At 41.3% G+C, this 23,086-nt stretch overlaps 1 protein-coding gene across 1 annotated transcript in view; it reads right to left on the bottom strand.

The window, feature by feature from the left end:
• Positions 1-1,216: 1,216 nt before the first annotated feature.
• LOC138851346 (uncharacterized) overlaps positions 1,217-23,086 on the bottom strand; it is a gene marked incomplete at its 3' end in the record, with an annotated part of 95,539 nt that continues 73,669 nt past the window's right edge. The window contains exons 2-3 of the mRNA XM_070080390.1: positions 6,595-6,714; positions 1,217-3,613 (exon numbers count right to left, since the gene is read on the bottom strand). Coding sequence (XP_069936491.1) covers positions 1,217-3,613; positions 6,595-6,696 — 2,499 coding nt within the window. The remainder of the gene's footprint in view (positions 3,614-6,594; positions 6,715-23,086) is intronic.

Here is a 23,086-nt window from a genome sequence, read left to right as displayed (position 1 = left end):
ATGGAAATTCGAGAAAATGGGAAGCATAGACGAGACAGGAGAAAGGGACTACATAGTAGGTACACTCCAGTCTGGATCTTATTAGCCCCGCATGATCTAGGAACAATCCCAATGAGTGAACCAATTTGCTGTTCCCTGAGTCGTCATCGTTGGTCACGCGTCCTGACGCCATAACCTGCTGCCTGGTCGCAAGTACTTCCAGCACTCCTGGAAACCTCTCCTTTTGGTACTGCCTTATCCAATATTCTCTGGGACCCACGAGAGACAACTGTCGACCTTGGCTTACCTTGTCATGCAGCTTCCTCACAAATTGAAATACCATTTCCGTGACTCCTATAAGTTTCCTCCACGAGGAGTAGCATCTGGGGTCAAATAATTCAGTGTCGGGTTCCCCCGCAAAGTGTACTATGCGGCTGGTTGTCTCCACGAATTTCTGCTCCGGCCAGCAATCCCTTGCCGGTAACCAGTCTGGGCCTTTGAACCAAATCTCTCTTTTACTCAGCTTTTTGTGTGTCACCCCTCGGCTTATCAGGTCGGCTGGGTTTTGATCTGTAGGCACATACAGAATTGTTGACGTTGACTGCAGTTCCCGTATCTCCTTTACCCGATTCCTGACATAGGGGAGCTTAGACCTGTCGTTCTGGACCCACTGTAAGGCCACCTCCGAGTCTGTCCATACATAGGTGTGTGTCACCCTCAGATTACTCAACACCTCCTCTACGTACTTACCCAGTCTTGCTCCCAGCAACATCGCCGTGAGCTCTAGCTTTGGGATCGAGCAATCCTTCAGGGGTGTCACCCGCGCACGACTGGTGACCAGATTGACTTGGTCCCTGGCCACCAAATACGCTACTGCCCCATAGGCCCTGGAGGAGGCATCACAGAAGACGTGCAAGTCATAATCCCGCCCGGTGCACCCGATGGACCTGGGGAATGTGAACTCATGCAATTCCGCTAGGTCTTTGCTAACCAGATCCCACTCCTGGCAGACTGTTTCTGGCAGTGGGTCGTCCCAACCTAGGTTCAGCTCCCAGGTCTGTTGCACTAGCATCCTCCCTCGAATGGTGATGGGTGTCAACAAACCCAAAGGATCGAAGGCAGTCTGTACTTTGCTCAGCAAAGACCTCCTGGTCAGCTTCCCTTCCCCATCAGGTTTCCTCTTTAGCCTAAGTCTGTCTTCCTCGATTTCCCACTCCAGTCCCAACACCGATGTTACCTCAGGTACTGAGTAGCCAGCATAGTCATGTTCCACCGTGCCCCGCAACGTTGGATTGTTTGTCACCCATTCTCTCAATGGCATGTTAGCCGAGAGCATCTCCTGATTAGACTCTCGGTAAATGTCCATCAACAGCCTTTCATCTGAGGTGGTACCTTGCATGTTGTCTACATAAAATAGGGTCTTCAGTAATTCTTTAAGCGGGCTGTTACAGTTCACAAGGTGGTAGTCTATGGTAGCCTGTAATAAGAATGGTGAACTAGTGGCACCAAACAACACTGCCCTGAATCTGTAGGTATCATACCCTTGCTTGGGCACCTCCCTGTTAGCCAACCACAAGAACCTTGTGTAGTCCCTGTCTTGTGGCTGCAACCCAATACGCAGGAAGGCTTTGCTAATGTCTGCCTCATAGGCGTACTGTTCTGTCCTGAATCTCAACAACACATCTGCTAATTTCTGCGTCAGGGAGGGCCCTGTGAGCAGACAGTCGTTCAACGATGGCTCTCGGGGACTCGCCTGCGAGCTGCAGTTGAAGACTACTCTGATGGGAGTGGTTACCGACTCCTTGGTGACTGCCATGTGTGGAAGATAATGGGTGTTTTCCCCAGGGCTGGCATTGGGCACTTTCTCAATGAACCCAAGGGCCAGCTGTTCCTTAATAATATCATCATATTTCCCCACCAGACCCTTCTTGGTCAGGCTGTTCACCAATGAATTCAACTGACCCCGTGCCTTCTTGAAATTAGTGGGCAGCGTTGGGTGTCCCGGTTTCCATGGGAGTCGCACCCAATACTGTCCGTCCCTGAACTGCACATGGTTCAAGTAATCTCGATACGTCTCTTCGTGTTCGGGGGGCGGCTGGTCACCTTTAATCCCTACTACATCCAGGTCCCATAGTTTATGGACCGGCTCACTGTCGGATATGCCAACTTGCGTCTCTGACAGACCTTCGTGCACACCAATCCGCATCACCAGTACAGCCTCAGTCGCTGTAATACCAGAACCCTCCTTTCCCGGGGTCGCAGGGAAGTGAGCTGGTACTCTGCCTCCTACGATGTACCCCGCTGGAGTCCTGTACAGGCCAACCCCCTCCTTGATAACCCTTCTCGTAGACACGAACTCGTCTATGTAATCCCCTCCTACCAAGATTCCTACATTACTAACGTTGTCTGTAGCAATGTCTGGTTCTGCTAGCTTCACACCCAACTCCCTCAAACGTTTGACTGCTGCAGCCAGTCCCTTAGTGGTAATGATATTGGGCAGCCTCTTTATTATCAAGGCTGAAATTTCCCGTCGATGCCCGGCTAACCTGACCGTCACATTGACTACTGGATAAGACCTGCGTGGGACTTCCCCACCAAACCCTTCCACCTTCATGTCAACTTTACCAACTGTCTCCAGCTTCAATCTAGTTGCTAGACTCTCCACTATGAAGGATCTCTGTGCCCCACTGTCGAAGAACAAACGGGTCATTTCAGAATTCTTCCCGTTCGCAACCACCGCCATTATGGTGGGCAAGGCCACCGAACCTTGAAACTGCTCACCAGAACAAATTCTCGGTGCCGTACTCGCCACACTCATCACTACTTCAGACTTGTTCTTGCTCTCCGCCCTTTCTCGCGGTTTGCTCTCCTTAACTTGTGCTAATCTGGCGTCATTAGGACACAGTGCACTGTGGTGCTTACCCTTCCAGCAGCCCCGACACTCCCTGAGTTGGGCATTACAGTCCCTGGCAAAATGTTCTCCACAACACTTGAAACAAAGTCTCAACTCCCTTAGTCGTTGAACCCTTTGGTTATAGGTGGTGAAGCTTGAACACCCTGAACTAGCATGTTCTTCTTCACAAAACACGCACCGTCTCTTACTGGCCGCTTGAATGACTTCTCCCTTGGCTCTGGGGGTGGAGGACTTGTCCTGGGCATAATATGAGCCAACCCTAGTAGGAGGTGGTTTAGCTTTATCTCTCGAGTATCTGGAGGGGTTGATCGATTCCACCTTGGTCGGCAATTTCTCCCCCCGACCTATGCTCAGGTGAGACACGAGATCTCCCAACCCCTCAACGATCTGTTGTATTGTGAACCGGTTCGTCCGATATTTTAAGTGCAACTCATGCACTGTAGTGCCAGCCAGTTTCCTCTGAATCACCTGACTGATGAACCATTCTGACTTACCCCAATCATGTAAATCTTTAAGACTATTCGTCAAACTCATAACTTCGATTCGGAACTTCTCTAGGCTCTGACAGTCATGGCGACAAGCCTCTAGATCCAACAACCGATAAAGTATAGCTACCTTTATCTCCTCAGTGTTGCCAAACGTGTCCTTTAATTGGTCTTTGGCATGTTGGTAATTGGTGTCGGTGGTTTGGTAATGCCGGACCAAGTCCAAGTCCTTGAGCTGTGAACGTAAATATTGTAACTTGACGGCATCTGACAAATCATCTCTGTCATCTATCTGGGCTTTAAACTGATCCCAGAAAGCAATGTACTCTGTTAAGGTTCCGTCAAACGTTGGTAAATTCAACTGGGGCAATCTGGGCAACACATTAACAGGCGTGCTGTTGTTCGTGTTCCTTGAAACATTTGCTGCCCCTGCTGTACCGGCCTTCAAAGTCTTTATTAACTGCCTGCAGAGTCTCATCTCTGCTTTACACTCTGCCCTTCGTTCGTCATAGTCCGTCCGTGCTACTTCGACTGTATATTCAGACTCACCTGTAGTATAGGCCTCTGTCTCATAAAGGATAAATGATCTCTCAAAGGCCTCTAGTCTTTGCTCCAAAGGTTTCAGGCAACTCTCTAGTTCCTCCCAGTCTACGTCTTGGTCTTGCCTGACCGTACGACACTCCTCACATGCTTTGCTCAGGCGCCCCTTATAGGCTCCCATAGACCGCTTTAATTGACTTAGAGCTGGGACAGCTGGTACTGCATCTTCACCTACCATAGTTGCGGTTTAGTTAAGATCACGGTACTAATTTGTACTTCAATTAGCCCACCTCACAGCACGAACGGTATTAGGTGAGAATGAACGAGTCTCAAGGCTTCTCAACAAGCTTGACAACTCCCTTTATTATATTGACTCTACTCTGAATCAAAAATGTACACTGTTAGCTTTCAAATCCCAATTGAAATGTGTATCGATGTGAAAGCTTAACCTAGCACTTAACTGTACAATGCCAGCAAATAATTACAGGACTTAACCTAGTCTCAGGTATAATTCACAAATCCCACATTAACATGAATCAAAGAAAATGAAAATCACACAATAAAAGTGCAGTATACAAATTAAATCACTTGGTTAACACAAATAAATTCAACAATTCAACTTGTGAAACAGTAAATGAATAATATATGTAAACAGCTTGGCCTAACTGTGCCCCGCTTACTCTGTCTAGCGTGGATGGTTGGATAAGGCAAATCCTAACCTAGCTAGTGTGCTAGAGCTTAAACCTGGCTTTATAACTCCCTGTAAATAATAACTAGGTTAAATCTGTCCTAGCTACTATAACTCCCTTTGTAAAAATTGCACAAGCCTAGCCTATACTGTGGCTACCTTGCAAATAATAACTGTAAATCTGTCCTATACTAACACACAAGTCTCCTACTCTGGATTACTTGTAATCACTGTAAATAATTAAATTCACAAGCTTCTCTAGCCTACCTGGCCTGCCTGTAAATTACTGCAAATAACAACTTCTGTGTATAGTCAGCTTGGCCTAGCCTGTGTAACTCTGGGGCCTAGGTGTGCTAACTTAACCTAACTTTGTTAAACTGGTTCCTAACTGTGGCCTAGCTATGATAGCTTAACCTAACTCTGTTAAACTGGTTCCTAACTGTGGCCTAGCTATGATAGCTTAACCTAGCTATTCCACATCATGGTTTTAGAAGGACCACTTTTGTGAAAATTTGTGTGGACTGCCTCCAAGTGAGTCGCCTACCCTGGCAAACTCTGTTGACACCGAGCTCTGAGGTGGGTACCTCAGCCTCACAAGTGGCTTATAGGACAGATTTTCACAAATGATTGATGTTACAAGAAAACCTCGCCTGCATGCACGTATAAAGGACTAACTTACTTGGTGTTGCAGCATATATCCTGATCTTCACTTCCCTAAGCTAGCCTTAGCCCCTTTGGACTTCCCCTCAGAAACCACGTGCAACTGGGAGCCTTAATTCCTGCAATATTCAATCGTAATTAGTGTCCTGCCTGCACCTCAGAAATTCCTATATCCAAGAGGGTATGTATCCCCTATTATAACTATGCAGACTCAGACACTAGCTTCCAGACTGCTCTGAGACACTGGTACTTACTGGGCATGCTCAACCTGTTGCAACCGGGCCCACAGTAAACTCAACTCACAAACTCTCCAGACACTGGCCAGAATTCTACGAGAAATAGTGGTCTTGTCTTACTGTATGGGCCTGACGGAGGAGGTCATCTACGGTACATCGAGGTGCCTCTACCAGATTTCCCCAGGTCTCAGATGTGAAGACACGTGGGGGCGCCGTCTGCTGATCACGGCACGTATTGTCCAGGTGGTCTCTGTCTTAAGAGGGACGCTATTGTCTTTTAGACCTGCGCCTCCTCATTCAAGCTAGGGCTGCCAGTTCTCCCTAGTTAACTTAACCTAGTGTTTGCCTACATTATCGGCCTATTGCTACCTATGTTAAGGCCTTAGGTCTACATTATTATTATCTACAGATACCTTAGTAAACTAATATTAATATACTAACAGTAAAACTACCTACTCCTTCCCTGAAGAATAAATCTATAAATTAAATACATGCCTACCAAGAATCCATCGCCGAACAGAGAGAATGCTGATTGTTAGGGTGGGGTATAAGGGCCATCCAGCTCAGCTGTCCCGTACGGCCATGCTGGATCTGTCCTGTGGAACTTTAGGGACCAAATAAATTTCCACATTATTGATTCAATACCACCTGTTGTCTTTTTTCCTGTTCAGCTGTTCCTGGGCACTGTAGTTGTCTGTTAGTGTCTCTGCATATAGTTTACCTTCTTCATTGTCTTTATTCTCTTTCCTAGTATGGTAAAATCAAAAGCTATTTTTATTATGAAATGCATAACTTGACCTTTTTCTCTCTGTCCTTTTCTGTCTTCGATTATTTGTTGATTTTCATTGAAAATTATTCGATCCCATGATAACGGCAACAGGTATAGTACATCATGGAAGTAAACATTAAATATTGCTCGCTGGTAGATGTTTATCTCTGAGAGAACATAATAACTACAAGTGTAGTGAGTCATAGAAGTAAACATCAAATATACGTAGCTCGCTCTTAGTTTTTATCTCAGAAAAAACATTAACAGTAAACACAAAGCAATCATATTATTATTATCAGTTTATATCAAACAAGTCGCCTTACCACGTTATCTCGAGGATAAAAATGGTTGACCAGAAAGTGATTAACATCATCAAGGTCTTCCATCGTCAGCATCACATACTCCAGCTCCCGGACCTCACTCATCTTTGTGTCTGACTCAACCTGAGTGTCACATAAATGATTATTAACACTGAGTTGTTTCTCTCCTCATTAACACTGTTTAAGTAATGTTTCACTTTTCACTTACACTTTATTTAATGTTTCACTCCTCACTTACACAGTATGTAATGTTTCACTCCTCTCTTACACTGTGAATGTAATGTTTCACTCCTCACTTACACTGTATGTAATGTTTCACTCCTCACTTACACTGTATGTAATGTTTCACTCCTCACTTACACTGTATGTAATGTTTCACTCCTCACTTACACTGTATGTAATGTTTCACTCCTCACTTACACTGTATGTAATGTTTCACTCCTCACTTACACTGTATGTAATGTTTCACTCCTCACTTACACTGTATGTAATGTTTCACTGCTCTCTTACACTGTGAATGTAATGTTTCACTCCTCACTAACACTGTATGTAATGTTTCACTCCTCACTTACACTGTATGTAATGTTTCACTCCTCACTTACACTGTATGTAATGTTTCACTCCTCACTTACACTGTATGTAATGTTTCACTCCTCACTTACACTGTATGCAATGTTTCACTCCTCACTTACACTGTATGTAATGTTTCACTCCTCACTTACACTGTATGTAATGTTTCACTCCTCACTTACACTGTATGTAATGTTTCACTCCTCACTTACACTGTATGTAATGTTTCACTCCTCACTTACACTGTATGTAATGTTTCACTCCTCACTTACACTGTATGTAATGTTTCACTCCTCACTTACACTGTAATGTTTCACTACTCACTTACACTGTATGTAATGTTTCACTCCTCACTTACACTGAAATGTTTCACTCCTCACTCACACTGTATGAAATGTTTCACTCCTCACTTACACTGTATGTAATGTTTCACTCCTCACTTACACTGTAATGTTTCACTCCTCACTTACACTGTATGTAATGTTTCACTCCTCACTTACATTGCATGTAATGTTTCACTCCTCACTTACACTGTATGAAATGTTTCACTCCTCACTTACACTGTAATGTTTCACTCCTCACTTACACTGTATGTAATGTTTCACTCCTCACTTACATTGCATGTAATGTTTCACTCCTCACTTACACAGTATGTAATGTTTCACTCCTCACTTACACAGTATGTAATGTTTCACTCCTCACTTACACTGTAATGTTTCACTCATCACTTACACTGTATGTAACGTTTCACTCCTCACTAACACTGTATGTAATGTTTCACTCCTCACTAACACTGTATGTAATGTTTCACTCCTCACTAACACTGTATGTAATGTTTCGCTCCTCACTTACACTGTATGTAATGTTTCACTCCTCACTTACATTATATGTAATGTTTCACTCCTCACTAACACTGTATGTAATGTTTCACTCCTCACTAACACTGTATGTAACGTTTCACTCTTCACTAACACTGTATGTAATGTTTCACTCCTCCCTAACACTGTATGTTATGTTTCACTCCTCACTAACACTGTATGTAATGTTTCACTCCTCACTTACATTGCATGTAATGTTTCACTACTCACTTACACTGTATGTAATGTTTCACTCCTCACTTACACTGTAATGTTTCACTCCTCACTTACACAGTATGTAATGTTTCACTCCTCACTTACACAGTATGTAATGTTTCACTCCTCACTTACACTGTAATGTTTCACTCATCACTTACACTGTATGTAATGTTTCACTCCTCACTAACACTGTACGTAATGTTTCACTCCTCACTTACACTGTATGTAATGTTTCACTCCTCACTAACACTGTATGTAACGTTTCACTCCTCACTAACACTGTACGTAATGTTTCACTCCTCACTTACGCTGTATGTAATGTTTCACTCCTCACTTACATTATATGTAATGTTTCACTCCTCACTAACACTGTATGTAATGTTTCACTCCTCACTAACACTGTATGTAATGTTTCGCTCCTCACTTACACTGTATGTAATGTTTCACTCCTCACTTACATTATATGTAATGTTTCACTCCTCACTAACACTGTATGTAATGTTTCACTCCTCACTAACACTGTATGTAACGTTTCACTCTTCACTAACACTGTATGTAATGTTTCACTCCTCCCTAACACTGTATGTTATGTTTCACTCCTCACTAACACTGTATGTAATGTTTCGCTCCTCACTTACACTGTATGTAATGTTTCACTCCTCACTAACACTGTATGTAACGTTTCACTCTTCACTAACACTGTATGTAATGTTTCGCTCCTCACTTACACTGTATGTAATGTTTCACTCCTCACTAACACTGTATGTAATGTTTCACTCCTCACTAACACTGAATGTAATGTTTCGCTCCTCACTTACACTGTATGTAATGTTTCACTCCTCACTTACACTGTATGTAGCGTTTCACTCTTCACTAACACTGTATGTAATGTTTCACTCCTCACTAACACTGAATGTAATGTTTCACTCCTCACTTACACTGTATGTAATGTTTCACTCCTCACTAACATTGTAATGTTTCACTCCTCATGTTAACGGAAAACCGATATTGAACATCATCATATTAACAGAACACCGATACTGAACAAATAACTCAACTTTGTTACACCAAAAAATAATAAAGCATGATTTAAAAAATAAAATAAAATATTTGAATAAGGTAATGTTAGAATACTACTAATGTGAGGAGAGTCATGTGTACAATGTTGTTAATACTACTAATGTGAGGAGAGTCATGTGTACAATGTTGTTAATACTGCTAATACAAGAGGATCCTGGAGCAGTAAATTTACATACGGTCTGTAAATTTTTATATGGTTATGTAAATTGACATGTACTTGTATACCTTGTACATGTACTTTTATAGTGCGTACATGTATTGTAGTAAATAAAGATATTATTATTATTATTATTATTATTATCATTATTATTATTATTATTTTATTATTTTTATGATGATGATGTTTATGATTATTATTATTATTGCTATTATTGTTATTATTGCTATTATTATTATTATTATTATTATTATTATTATTATTATTATTATTATTATTATTATTATAATTATTATTATTATTATTATTATTATTATTATTATTATTATTATTATTATTATTATTATTATTATTATTATTATTATTATTATTATTATTATAATTATTATTATTATTATTATTATTATTATTATTATTATTATTATTATTATTTTAATTATTATTATATTCTAAACTTAAAAGAATCTTGAAATTCTTTTAATAGTAATTTTAATAAAATTATAAAAATGGTCTTGACAGGCAAAGATAAATTTAAAAAGTGTATTATTATAGACACAAACCAGCCAGACCCATTATAAACTCCACTGGTTCAGTTTTATATAAATTATCTAAATGTCTGGTAGATATTTTGAATCCAAGTCTTGTAAAAATTTCTAATTTTAATGTTAAAAACAGCATAGATTTAGTAGATAAATTAATCACATTGACTGACTTAAATGATTTTAACATGGTTAGTTTTGATGTTACTTCATTGTTTACTAAAGTTGATGGTTTATTATTTATTAAGTTTCTTATCTGAAGAACTTGTTAATTACGATTTACCATTGCCAGATCCTACTGTCATTAATCTGATGCAAAGTTTGTGTTTAATGACAAGTTTTACTCTCAGAAGTTTAGTATGGGAAATTCTCTCTCACCTGTCTTTAGTAATTTGTATATGGAATTTTTTGAGACAAGATTGCTTAACAAAATCCTTCCTTCTTGTTTCAAAAATTCCATGTATAAATTACTAAGAGCAGTTGAGAGAGGATTTCCCATTGCCATACCAAACTTCTGAGTGTAGAACTCGTCATTAAACACATTTTTTGCATGAAGAATACAAAGTTTAATGACAGTAGGAATTGGCAATGGTAAATCGTAATTAACAAGTTCTTCTAGTTTATTGAAAAAAACTTGATGCAGTCAAATAAAATAAGAATTTTGATACAGTAAAAAAAAAACTTTTGATAAAAAATTCCCTCAAAAATGCTGATGGAAGTGTCCACAAGATTCTTTGTAAAATTTTGATAAAATTTATTACTGTCAAACTGGTAAAAGTCTCGAACTAAGATTAAAACAACATAAATATAACATTAGAACTGGACAAGATTTTAATACTCTGTTTATTCATGTGGGAGATTTTAACCATCCAACTGATTTTAAAAAGTTGAGAAAGTTGTATCCAGCAAGTCCATGGTCGACAGGGATATAATAGAATCAGGTTTCATAAAAAACAGTTTTGAAAATAATATGAATATTGCTTTTGGTTTACATAAATTGCATTCATTAATAATTAATAAACTTTGGGAAGAATTTAAAATATATTATACAAGTAAAAAATCTTAATGCTTGGGAAGAGTATCAGTTTTGTTTCACAGAGTCGGGTGTTGTGACTTGACTGTGAGGTGTAGTCTTGTTGTAGTGACGTGACTATGTAGTCTTGTTGTAGTGACGTGACTATGTAGTCTTGTTGTAGTGATGTGACTGTGAGGTGTAGTCTTGTTGTAGTGAATTGACTGTGAGGTGTAGACTTGTTGTAGTGACGTGACTATGTAGTCTTGTTGTAGTGACGTGACTGTGAGGTGTAGTCTTGTTGTAGTGACGTGACTATGTAGTATTGTTGTAGTGACGTGACTGTGAGGTGTAGTCTTGTTGTAGTGACGTGACTATGTAGTCTTGTTGTAGTGACGTGACTGTGAGGTGTAGTCTTGTTGTAGTGACGTGACTATGTAGTCTTGTTGTAGTGAAGTGACTATGTAGTCTTCTTGTAGTGACGTGACTATGTAGTCTTGTTGTAGTGACGTGACTATGTAGTCTTGTTGTAGTGACGTGACTATGTAGTATTGTTGTAGTGACGTGACTATGTAGTCTTGTTGTAGTGATGTGACTGTGAGGTGTAGTCTTGATGTAGTGACGTGACTATGTAGTCTTGTTGTAGTGACGTGACTGTGAGGTGTAGTCTTGTTGTAGTGACGTGACTATGTAGTCTTGTTGTAGTGACGTGACTGTGAGGCGTAGTTTTGTTGTAGTGACGAGACTATGTAGTCTTGTTGTAGTGACGTGACTATGTAGTCTTGTTGTAGTGACGTGACTATGTAGTCCTGTTGTAGTGACGTGACTGTGAGGTGTAGTCTTGTTGTAGTGACGTGACTATGTAGTCTTGTTGTAGTGACGTGACTGTGAGGTGTAGTCTTGTTATAGTGACGTGACTATGTAGTCTTGTTGTAGTGACGTGACTATGTAGTCTTGTTGTAGTGACGTGACTATGTAGTCTTGTTGTTGTGACGTGACTATGTAGTCTTGTTGTAGTGACGTGACTATGTAGTCTTGTTGTAGTGACGTGACTATGTAGTCTTGTTGTAGTGACGTGACTAGTTAGTCTTGTTGTAGTGACGTGACTATGTAGTCTTGTTGTAGTGACGTGACTATGTAGTCTTGTTGTAGTGACGTGACTATGTAGTCTTGTTGTAGTGACGTGACTGTGAGGTGTAGTCTTGCTGTAGTGACGTGACTATGTAGTCTTGATGTAGTAACGTGACTATGTAGTCTTGTTGTAGTGACATGACTGTGAGGTGTAGTCTTGTTGTAGTGACGTGACTATGTAGTCTTGTTGTAGTGACGTGACTATGTAGTCTTGTTGTAGTGACGTGACTATGTAGTCTTGTTGTAGTGACGTGACTGTGAGGTGTAGTCTTGTTGTAGTGACGTGACTATGTAGTCTTGTTGTAGTGACGTGACTATGTAGTCTTGTTGTAGTGACGTGACTGTGAGGTGTAGTCTTGTTGTAGTGACGTGACTATGTAGTCTTGTTGTAGTGACGTGACTATGTAGTCTTGATGTAGTGACGTGACTATGTAGTCTTGTAGTAGTGACGTGACTATGTAGTCTTGTTGTAGTGACGTGACTATGTAGTCTTGTTGTAGTGACGTGACTGTGAGGTGTAGTCTTGTTGTAGTGACGTGACTATGTAGTCTTGTTGTAGTGACGTGACTATGTAGTCTTGTTGTAGTGACGTGACTATGTAGTCTTGTTGTAGTGACGTGACTATGTAGTCTTGTTGTAGTGACGTGACTGTGAGGTGTAGTCTTGTTGTAGTGACGTGACTATGTAGTCTTGTTGTAGTGACGTGACTGTGAGGTGTAGTCTTGTTGTAGTGACGTGACTATGTAGTCTTGTTGTAGTGACGTGACTATGTAGTCTTGTTGTAGTGACGTGACTGTGAGGTGTAGTCTTGTTGTAGTGACGTGACTATGTAGTCTTGTTGTAGTGACGTGACTATGTAGTCTTTTTGTAGTGACGTGACTATGTAGTCTTGTTGTAGTGACGGGACTGTGAGGTGTAGTCTTGTTGTAGTGACGTGACTATGTAGTCTTGTTGTAGTGACGTGACTGTGAGGTGTAGTCTTGTTGTAGTGACGTGACTATGTAGTCTTGTTGTAGTGACGTGACTATGTAGTCTTGTTGTAGTGACGTGAATATGTAGTCTTGTTGTAGTGACGTGACTTTGAGGTGTAGTCTTGTTGTAGTGACGTGACTATGTAGTCTTGTTGTAGTGACGTGACTATGTAGTCTTGTTGTAGTGACGTGACTGTGAGGTGTAGTCTTGTTGTAGTGACGTGACTATGTGGTCTTGTTGTAGTGACGTGACTATGTAGTCTTGTTGTAGTGACGTGATTGTGAGGTGTAGTCTTGTTGTAGTGACGTGACTATGTAGTCTTGTTGTAGTGACGTGACTATGTAGTCTTGTTGTAGTGACGTGACTATGTAGTCTTGTTGTAGTGACGTGACAGTGAGGTGTAGTCTTGTTGCAGTGACGTGATTGTGAGGTGTAGTCTTGTTGTAGTGACGTGACTATGTAGTCTTGTTGTAGTGACGTGACTGTGAGGTGTAGTCTTGTTTTAGTGACGTGACTATGTAGTCATGTTGTAGTGACGGGACTGTGAGGTGTAGTCTTGTTGTAGTGACGTGACAATGTAGTCTTGTTGTAGTGACGTGACTATGTAGTCTTGTTGTAGTGACGTGACTGTGAGGTGTAGTCTTGTTGTAGTGACGTGACTATGTAGTCTTATTGTAGTGACGTGACTATGTAGTCTTGTTGTAGTGACGTGACTATGTATTCTTGTTGTAGTGACGTGACAGTGAGGTGTAGTCTTGTTGTAGTGACGTGACTATGTAGTCTTGTTGTAGTAACGTGACTATGTAGTCTTGTTGTAGTAACGTGACTGTGTATTTTTGTTGTAGTGACGTGACTGTGAGGTGTAGTCTTGTTGTAGTGACGTGACTATGTAGTCTTGCTGTAGTGACGTGACTATGTAGTCTTGTTGTAGTGACGTGACTATGTAGTCTTGTTGTAGTGACGTGACTATGTAGTCTTGTTGTAGTGACGTGACTATGTAGTCTTGTTGTAGTGACGTGACTATGTAGTCTTGTTGTAGTGACGTGACTATGTAGTCTTGTTGAAGTGACGTGACTATGTAGCCTTGTTGTAGTGACGGGACTATGTAGTCTTGTTGTAGTGACGTGACTATGTAGTCTTGTTGTAGTGACGTGACTATGTAGTCTTGTTGTAGTGACGTGACTGTGAGGTGTAGTCTTGTTGTAGTGACGTGACTATGTAGTCTTGTAGTGACGTGACTATGTAGTCTTGTTGCAGTGACGTGACTATGTAGTCTTGTTGTAGTGACGTGACTATGTAGTCTTGTTGTAGTGACGTGACTGTGAGGTGTAGTCTTGTTGTAGTGACGTGACTATGCAGTCTTGTTGTAGTGACGTGACTATGTAGTCTTGTTGTAGTGACGTGACTATGTAGTCTTGTTGTAGTGACGTGACTATGTAGTCTTGTTGTAGTGACGTGACTATGTAGTCTTGTTGTAGTGACGTGACTATGTAGTCTTGTTGTAGTGACGTGACTATGTAGTCTTGTTGTAGTGACGTGACTATGTAGTCTTGTTTTAGTGACGTGACTATGTAGTCTTGTTGTAGTGACGTGACTATGTGGTCTTGTTGTAGTGACGTGACTATGTAGTCTTGTTGTAGTGACGTGACAATGTAGTCTTGTTGTAGTGACGTGACTGTGAGGTGTAGTCTTGTTGTAGTGACGTGACTATGTAGTCTTGTTGTAGTGACGTGACTATGAGGTGTAGTCTTGTTGTAGTGACGTGACTATGAGGTGTAGTCTTGTTGTAGTGACGTGACTGTGAGGTGTAGTCTTGTTGTAGTGACGTGACTATGTATTCTTGTTGTAGTGACGTGACTATGTAGTCTTGTTGTAGTGACGTGACTGTGAGGTGTAGTCTTGTTGTAGTGACGTGACTATGTAGTCTTGTTGTAGTGACGTGACTGTGAGGTGTAGTCTTGTTGTAGTGACGTGACTATGTAGTCTTGTTGTAGTGACGTGACTATGTAGTCTTGTTGTAGTGACGTGACTATGTAGTCTTGTTGTAGTGACGTGACTATGTAGTCTTGTTGTAGTGACGGGACTGTGAGGTGTAGTCTTGTTGTAGTGACGTGACTATGTAGTCTTGTTGTAGTGACATGACTATGTAGTCTTGTTGTAGTGACGTGACTGTGAGGTGTAGTCTTGTTGTAGTGACGTGACTATGTAGTCTTGTTGTAGTGACGTGACTATGTAGTCTTGTTGTAGTGACGTGACTATGTAGTCTTGTTGTAGTGACGTGACTATGTAGTCTTGTTGTAGTGACGTGACTGTGAGGTGTAGTCTTGTTGTAGTGACGTGACTATGTAGTCTTGTTGTAGTGACGGGACTGTGAGGTGTAGTCTTGTTGTAGTGACGTGACTATGTAGTCTTGTTGTAGTGACGTGACTATGAAGTCTTGTTGTAGTGACGTGACTATGTAGTCTTGTTGTAGTGACGGGACTGTGAGGTGTAGTCTTGTTGTAGTGACGTGACTATGTAGTCTTGTTGTAGTGACGGGACTGTGAGGTGTAGTCTTGTTGTAGTGACGTGACTATGTAGTCTTGTTGTAGTGACGTGACTATGTAGTCTTGTTGTAGTGACGTGACTGTGAGGTATAGTCTTGTTGTAGTGACCTGACTATGTAGTCTTGTTGTAATGACGGGACTGTGAGGTATAGTCTTGTTGTAGTGACGTGACTATGTAGTCTTGTTGTAGTGACGTGACTGTGAGGTATAGTCTTGTTGTAGTGACGTGACTATGTAGTCTTGTTGTAGTGACGTGACTATGTAGTCTTGTTGTAGTGACGTGACTGTGAGGTGTAGTCTTCTTGTAGTGACGTGACAATGTAGTCTTGTTGTAGTGACGTGACTATGTAGTCTTGTTGTAGTGACGTGACTGTGAGGTGTAGTCTTGTTGTAGTGACGTGACTATGTAGTCTTATTGTAGTGACGTGACTATGTAGTCTTGTTGTAGTGACGTGACTATGTAGTCTTGTTGTAGTGACGTGACAGTGAGGTGTAGTCTTGTTGTAGTGACGTGACTATGTAGTCTTGTTGTAGTAACGTGACTATGTAGTCTTGTTGTAGTGACGTGACTTTGTATTTTTGTTGTAGTGACGTGACTGTGAGGTGTAGTGACGTGACTATGTAGTCTTGCTGTAGTGACGTGACTATGTAGTCTTGTTGTAGTGACGTGACTATGTAGTCTTGTTGTAGTGACGTGACTATGTAGTCTTGTTGTAGTGACGTGACTATGTAGTCTTGTTGTAGTGACGTGACTATGTAGTCTTGTTCTAGTGACGTGACTATGTAGTCTTGTTGAAGTGACGTGACTATGTAGCCTTGTTGTAGTGACGTGACTATGTAGTCTTGTTGTAGTGACGTGACTATGTAGTCTTGTTGTAGTGACGTGACTATGTAGTCTTGTTGTAGTGACGTGACTATGTAGTCATGTTGTAGTGACGTGACTGTGAGGTGTAGTCTTGCTGTAGTGACGTGACTATGCAGTCTTGTTGTAGTGACGTGACTATGTAGTCTTGTTGTAGTGACGTGACTATATAGTCTTGTTGTAGTGACGTGACTATGTAGTCTTGTTGTAGTGACGTGACTACGTAGTCTTGTTGTAGTGACGTGACTATGTACTCTTGTTGTAGTGACGTGACTATGTAGTCTTGTTGTAGTGACGTGACTATGTAGTCTTGTTTTAGTGACGTGACTATGTAGTCTTGTTGTAGTGACGTGACTATGTGGTCTTGTTGTAGTGACGTGACTATGTAGTCTTGTTGTAGTGACGTGACAATGTAGTCTTGTTGTAGTGACGTGACTGTGAGGTGTAGTCTTGTTGTAGTGACGTGACTACGTATTCTTGTTGTAGTGACGTGACTATAAGGTGTAGTCTTGTTGTAGTGACGTGAGTATGAGGTGTAGTCTTGTTGTAGTGACGTGACTGTGAGGTGTAGTCTTGTTGTAGTGACGTGACTGTGAGGTGTAGTCTTGTTGTAGTGACGTGACTGTGAGGTGTAGTCTTGTTGTAGTGACGTGACTATGTAGTCTTGTTATAGTGACGTGACTGTGAGGTGTAGTGTTGTTGTAGTGACGTGACTGTGAGGTGTAGTCTTTTTGTAGTGACGTGACTATGTAGTCTTGTTGTAGTGACGTGACTATGTAGTCTTGTTGTAGTGACGTGACTATGTAGTCTTGTTGTAGTGACGTGACGATGTAGTCTTGTTGTAGTGACGTGACTATGTAGTCTTGTTGTAGTGACGTGACTATGTAGTCTTGTTGTAGTGACGTGACTATGTAGTCTTGTTGAAGTGACGTGACTATGTAGCCTTGTTGTAGTGACGTGACTATGTAGTCTTGTTGTAGTGACGTAACTATGTAGTCTTGTTGTAGTGACGTGACTATGTAGTCTTGTTGTAGTGACGTGACTGTGAGGTGTAGTCTTGTTGTAGTGACGTGACTATGTAGTCTTGTTGTAGTGACGTGACTATGTAGTCTTGTTGTAGTGACGTGACTATGTAGTCTTGTTGTAGTGACGTGACTACGTAGTCTTGTTGTAGTGACGTGACTATGTAGGCTTGTTGTAGTGACGTGACTATGTAGTCTTGTTGTAGTGACGTGACTATGTAGTCTTGTTGTAGTGACGGGACTATGTAGTCTTGTTGTAGTGACGTGACTATGTAGTCTTGTTGTAGTGACGTGACTGAGGTGAAGTCTTGTTGTAGTGACGTGACTATGTAGTCTTGTAGTGACGTGACTATGTAGTCTTGTTGTAGTGACGTGACTATGTAGTCTTGTTGTAGTGACGTTACTATGTAGTCTTGTTGTAGTGAAGTGACTATGTAGTCTTGTTGTAGTGACGTGACTGAGGTGTAGTCTTGTTGTAGTGACGTGACTATGTAGTCTTGTTGTAGTGACGTGACTATGTAGTCTTGTTGTAGTGACGTGACTATGTAGTCTTGTTGTAGTGACGTGACTATGTAGTCTTGTTGTAGTTACGTGACTGTGAGGTGTAGTCTTGTTGTAGTGACGTGACTATGTAGTCTTGTTGTATTGTCGTGACTGTGAGGTGTAGTCTTGTTGTAGTGACGTGACTATGTAGTCTTGTTGTAGTGACGTGACTATGTAGTCTTGTTGTAGTGACGTGACTGTGAGGTGAAGTCTTGTTGTAGTGACGTGACTGTGAGGTGTAGTCTTGTTGTAGTGACGTGACTGTGAGGTGTAGTCCTGTTGTAGTGACGTGACTATGTAGTCTTGTTATAGTGACGTGACTGTGAGGTGTAGTGTTGTTGTAGTGACGTGACTGTGAGGTGTAGTCTTTTTGTAGTGACGTGACTATGTAGTCTTGTTGTAGTGACGTGACTATGTAGTCTTGTTGTAGTGACGTGACTATGTAGTCTTGTTGTAGTGACGTGACGATGTAGTCTTGTTGTAGTGACGTGACTATGTAGTCTTGTTGTAGTGACGTGACTATGTAGTCTTGTTGTAGTGACGTGACTATGTAGTCTTGTTGTGACGTGACTATGTAGAGTGACGTGACTATGTAGTCTTGTTGTAGTGACGTGACTATGTAGTCTTGTTGTAGTGACGTGACTATGTAGTCTTGTTGTAGTGACGTGACTGTGAGGTGTAGTCTTGTTGTAGTGACGTGACTATGTAGTCTTGTTGTAGTGACGTGACTATGTAGTCTTGTTGTAGTGACGTGACTATGTAGTCTTGTTGTAGTGACGTGACTATGTAGTCTTGTTGTAGTGACGTGACTGTGAGGTGTAGTCTTGTTGTAGTGACGTGACTATGTAGTCTTGTTGTAGTGACGGGACTGTGAGGTGTAGTCTTGTTGTAGTGACGTGACTATGTAGTCTTGTTGTAGTGACGTGACTATGTAGTCTTGTTGTAGTGACGTGACTATGTAGTCTTGTTGTAGTGACGTGACTGTGAGGTGTAGTCTTGTTGTAGTGACGTGACTATGTAGTCTTGTTGTAGTGACGGGACTGTGAGGTGTAGTCTTGTTGTAGTGACGTGACTATGTAGTCTTGTTGTAGTGACGTGACTATGTAGTCTTGTTGTAGTGACGTGACTGTGAGGTATAGTCTTGTTGTAGTGACGACTGTAGTCTTGTTGTAATGACGGGACTGTGAGGTATAGTCTTGTTGTAGTGACGTGACTATGTAGTCTTGTTGTAGTGACGTGACTGTGAGGTATAGTCTTGTTGTAGTGACTTGTTGTAGTGACGTGACTATGTAGTCTTGTTGTAGTGACGTGACTATGTAGTCTTTTTGTAGTGACGTGACTATGTAGTCTTGTTGTAGTGACGTGACTATGTAGTCTTGTTGTAGTGACGTGACTATGTAGTCTTGTTGTAGTGACGTGACTATGTAGTCTTGTTGTAGTGACGTGACTATGTAGTCTAGTTGTAGTGACGTGACTATGTAGTCTTGTTGTAGTGACGTGACTATGTAGTCTTGTTGTAGTGACGTGACTATGTAGTCTTGTTGTAGTGACGTGACTATGTAGTCTTGTTGTAGTGACGTGACTGTAGTCTTGTTGTAGTGACGTGACTATGTAGTCTTGTTGTAGTGACGTGACTATGTAGTCTTGTTGTAGTGACGTGACTATGTAGTCTTGTTGTAGTGACGTGACTATGTAGTCTTGTTGTAGTGACGTGACTGACTATGTAGTCTTGTTGTAGTGACGTGACTATGTAGTCTTGTTGTAGTGACGTGACTATGTAGTCTTGTTGTAGTGACGTGACTATGTAGTCTTGTTGTAGTGACGTGACTATGTAGTCTTGTTGAAGTGACGTGACTATGTAGTCTTGTTGTAGTGACGTGACTATGTAGTCTTGTTGTAGTGACGTGACTACGTAGTCTTGTTGTAGTGACGTGTATGTACTTTGTTGTAGTGACGTGACTATGTAGTCTTGTTGTAGTGACGTGACTATGTAGTCTTGTTGTAGTGACGTGACTATGTTCTTGTTGTAGTGACGTGACTATGTAGTCTTGTTGTAGTGACGTGACTATGTAGTCTTGTTGTAGTGACGTGACTATGTAGTCTTGTTGTAGTGACGTGACTGTGAGGTGTAGTCTTGTTGTAGTGACGTGACTATGTAGTCTTGTTGTAGTGACGTGACTATGTAGTCTTGTTGTAGTGACGTGACTGTGAGGTGTAGTCTTGTTGTAGTGACGTGACTATGTAGTCTTGTTGTAGTCTTGTTGTAGTGAGTGACGTGACTATGTAGTCTTGTTGTAGTGACGTGACTATGTAGTCTTGTTGTAGTGACGTGACTATGTAGTCTTGTTGTAGTGACGTGACTGTGAGGTGTAGTCTTGTTGTAGTGACGTGACTATGTAGTCTTGTTGTAGTGACGTGACTATGTAGTCTTGTTGTAGTGACGTGACTATGTAGTCTTGTTGTAGTGACGTGACTATGTAGTCTTGTTGTAGTGACGTGACTATGTAGTCTTGTTGTAGTGACGTGACTATGTAGTCTTGTTGTAGTGACGTGACTATGTAGTCTTGTTGTAGTGACGTGACTGTGAGGTGTAGTCTTGTTGTAGTGACGTGACTATGTAGTCTTGTTGTAGTGACGTGACTATGTAGTCTTGTTGTAGTGACGTGACTATGTAGTCTTGTTGTAGTGACGTGACTATGTAGTCTTGTTGTAGTGACGTGACTATGTAGTCTTGTTGTAGTGACGTGACTATGTAGTCTTGTTGTAATGACGTGACTGTGACTATGTAGTCTTGTTGTAGTGACGTGACTATGTAGTCTTGTTGTAGTGACGTGACTGTGAGGTGTAGTCTTGTTGTAGTGACGTGACTATGTAGTCTTGTTGTAGTGACGTGACTATGTAGTGTTGTTGTAGTGACGTGACTATGTAGTCTTGTTGTAGTGACGTGACTATGTAGTCTTGTTGTAGTGACGTGACTATGAAGTCTAGTAGTAGTGTCGTGACGTGACTTGTTGTAGTGAGGTGTAGTCTTGTTGTAGTGACGTGACTATGTAGTCTTGTTGTAGTGACGTGACTATGTAGTCTTGTTGTAGTGACGTGACTATGTAGTCTTGTTGTAGTGACGTGACTATGTAGTCTTGTTGTAGTGACGTGACTGTGAGGTGTAGTCTTGTTGTAGTGACGTGACTATGTAGTCTTGTTGTAGTGACGTGACTATGTAGTCTTGTTGTAGTGACGTGACTATGTAGTCTTGTTGTAGTGACGTGACTATGTAGTCTTGTTGTAGTGACGTGACTATGTAGTCTTGTTGTAGTGACGTGACTATGTAGTCTTGTTGTAGTGACGTGACTGTGAGGTGTAGTCTTGTTGTAGTGACGTGACTATGTAGTCTTGTTGTAGTGACGTGACTTTGAGGTGTAGTCTTGTTGTAGTGACGTGACTATGTAGTCTTGTTGTAGTGACGTGACTAGGTGTAGTCTTGTTGTAGTGACGTGACTATGTAGTCTTGTTGTAGTGACGTGACTATGTAGTCTTGTTGTAGTGACGTGTAGTAGTCTTGTTGTAGTGACGTGACTATGTAGTCTTGTTGTAGTGACGTGACTATGTAGTCTTGTTGTAGTGACGTGACTATGTAGTCTTGTTGTAGTGACGTGACTATGTAGTCTAGTTGTAGTGACGTGACTGTGAGGTGTAGTCTTGTTGTAGTGACGTGACTATGTAGTCTTGTTGTAGTGACGTGACTGTTGTAGTGACGTGACTATGTAGTCTTGTTGTAGTGACGTGACTATGTAGTCTTGTTGTAGTGACGTGACTATGTAGTCTTGTTGTAGTGACGTGACTATGTAGTCTAGTTGTAGTGACGTGACTATGTGTTGTAGTGACGTGACTATGTAGTCTTGTTGTAGTGACGTGACTAGGTGTAGTCTTGTTGTAGTGACGTGACTATGTAGTCTTGTTGTAGTGACGTGACTATGTAGTCTTGTTGTAGTGACGTGACTATGTAGTCTTGTTGTAGTGACGTGACTAGGTGTAGTCTTGTTGTAGTGACGTGACTATGTAGTCTTGTTGTAGTGACGTGACTATGTAGTCTTGTTGTAGTGACGTGACTAGGTGTAGTCTTGTTGTAGTGACGTGACTATGTAGTCTTGTTGTAGTGACGTGACTATGTAGTCTTGTTGTAGTGACGTGTAGTCTTGTTGTAGTGACGTGACTATGTAGTCTTGTTGTAGTGACGTGACTATGTAGTCTTGTTGTAGTGACGTGACTATGTAGTCTTGTTGTAGTGACGTGACTATGTAGTCTTGTTGTTGTGACGTGACTATGTAGTCTTGTTGTAGTGACGTGACTATGTAGTCTTGTTGTAGTGACGTGACTATGTAGTCTTGTTGTAGTGACGTGACGTGACTATGTAGTCTTGTTGTAGTGACGTGACTATGTAGTCTTGTTGTAGTGACGTGACTATGTAGTCTTGTTGTAGTGACGTGACTATGTAGTCTTGTTGTAGTGACGTGACTATGTAGTCTTGTTGTAGTGACGTGACTATGTAGTCTTGTTGTAGTGACGTGACTATGTAGTCTTGTTGTAGTGACGTGACTATGTAGTCTTGTTGTAGTGACGTGACTATGTAGTCTTGTTGTAGTGACGTGACTATGTAGTCTTGTTGTAGTGACGTGACTATGTAGTCTTGTTGTAGTGACGTGACTATGTAGTCTTGTTGTAGTGACGTGACTATGTAGTCTTGTTGTAGTGACGTGACTATGTAGTCTAGTAGTAGTGACGTGACTTTGATGTGTAGTCTTGTTGTAGTGACGTGACTATGTAGTCTTGATGTAGTGACGTGACTAGGTGTAGTCTTGTTGTAGTGACGTGACTATGTAGTCTTGTTGTAGTGACGTGACTGTGAGGTGTAGTCTTGTTGTAGTGACGTGACTATGTAGTCTTGTTGTAGTGACGTGACTATGTAGTCTTGTTGTAGTGACGTGACT

The sequence above is a fragment of the Cherax quadricarinatus genome, unplaced genomic scaffold (assembly GCF_038502225.1).
Source record: "Cherax quadricarinatus isolate ZL_2023a unplaced genomic scaffold, ASM3850222v1 Contig385, whole genome shotgun sequence".
NCBI lineage: Eukaryota > Metazoa > Arthropoda > Malacostraca > Decapoda > Parastacidae > Cherax > Cherax quadricarinatus.
Note: the sequence above shows the minus strand (reverse complement) of the source record. Positions and strands in the feature narration are given on the sequence as shown.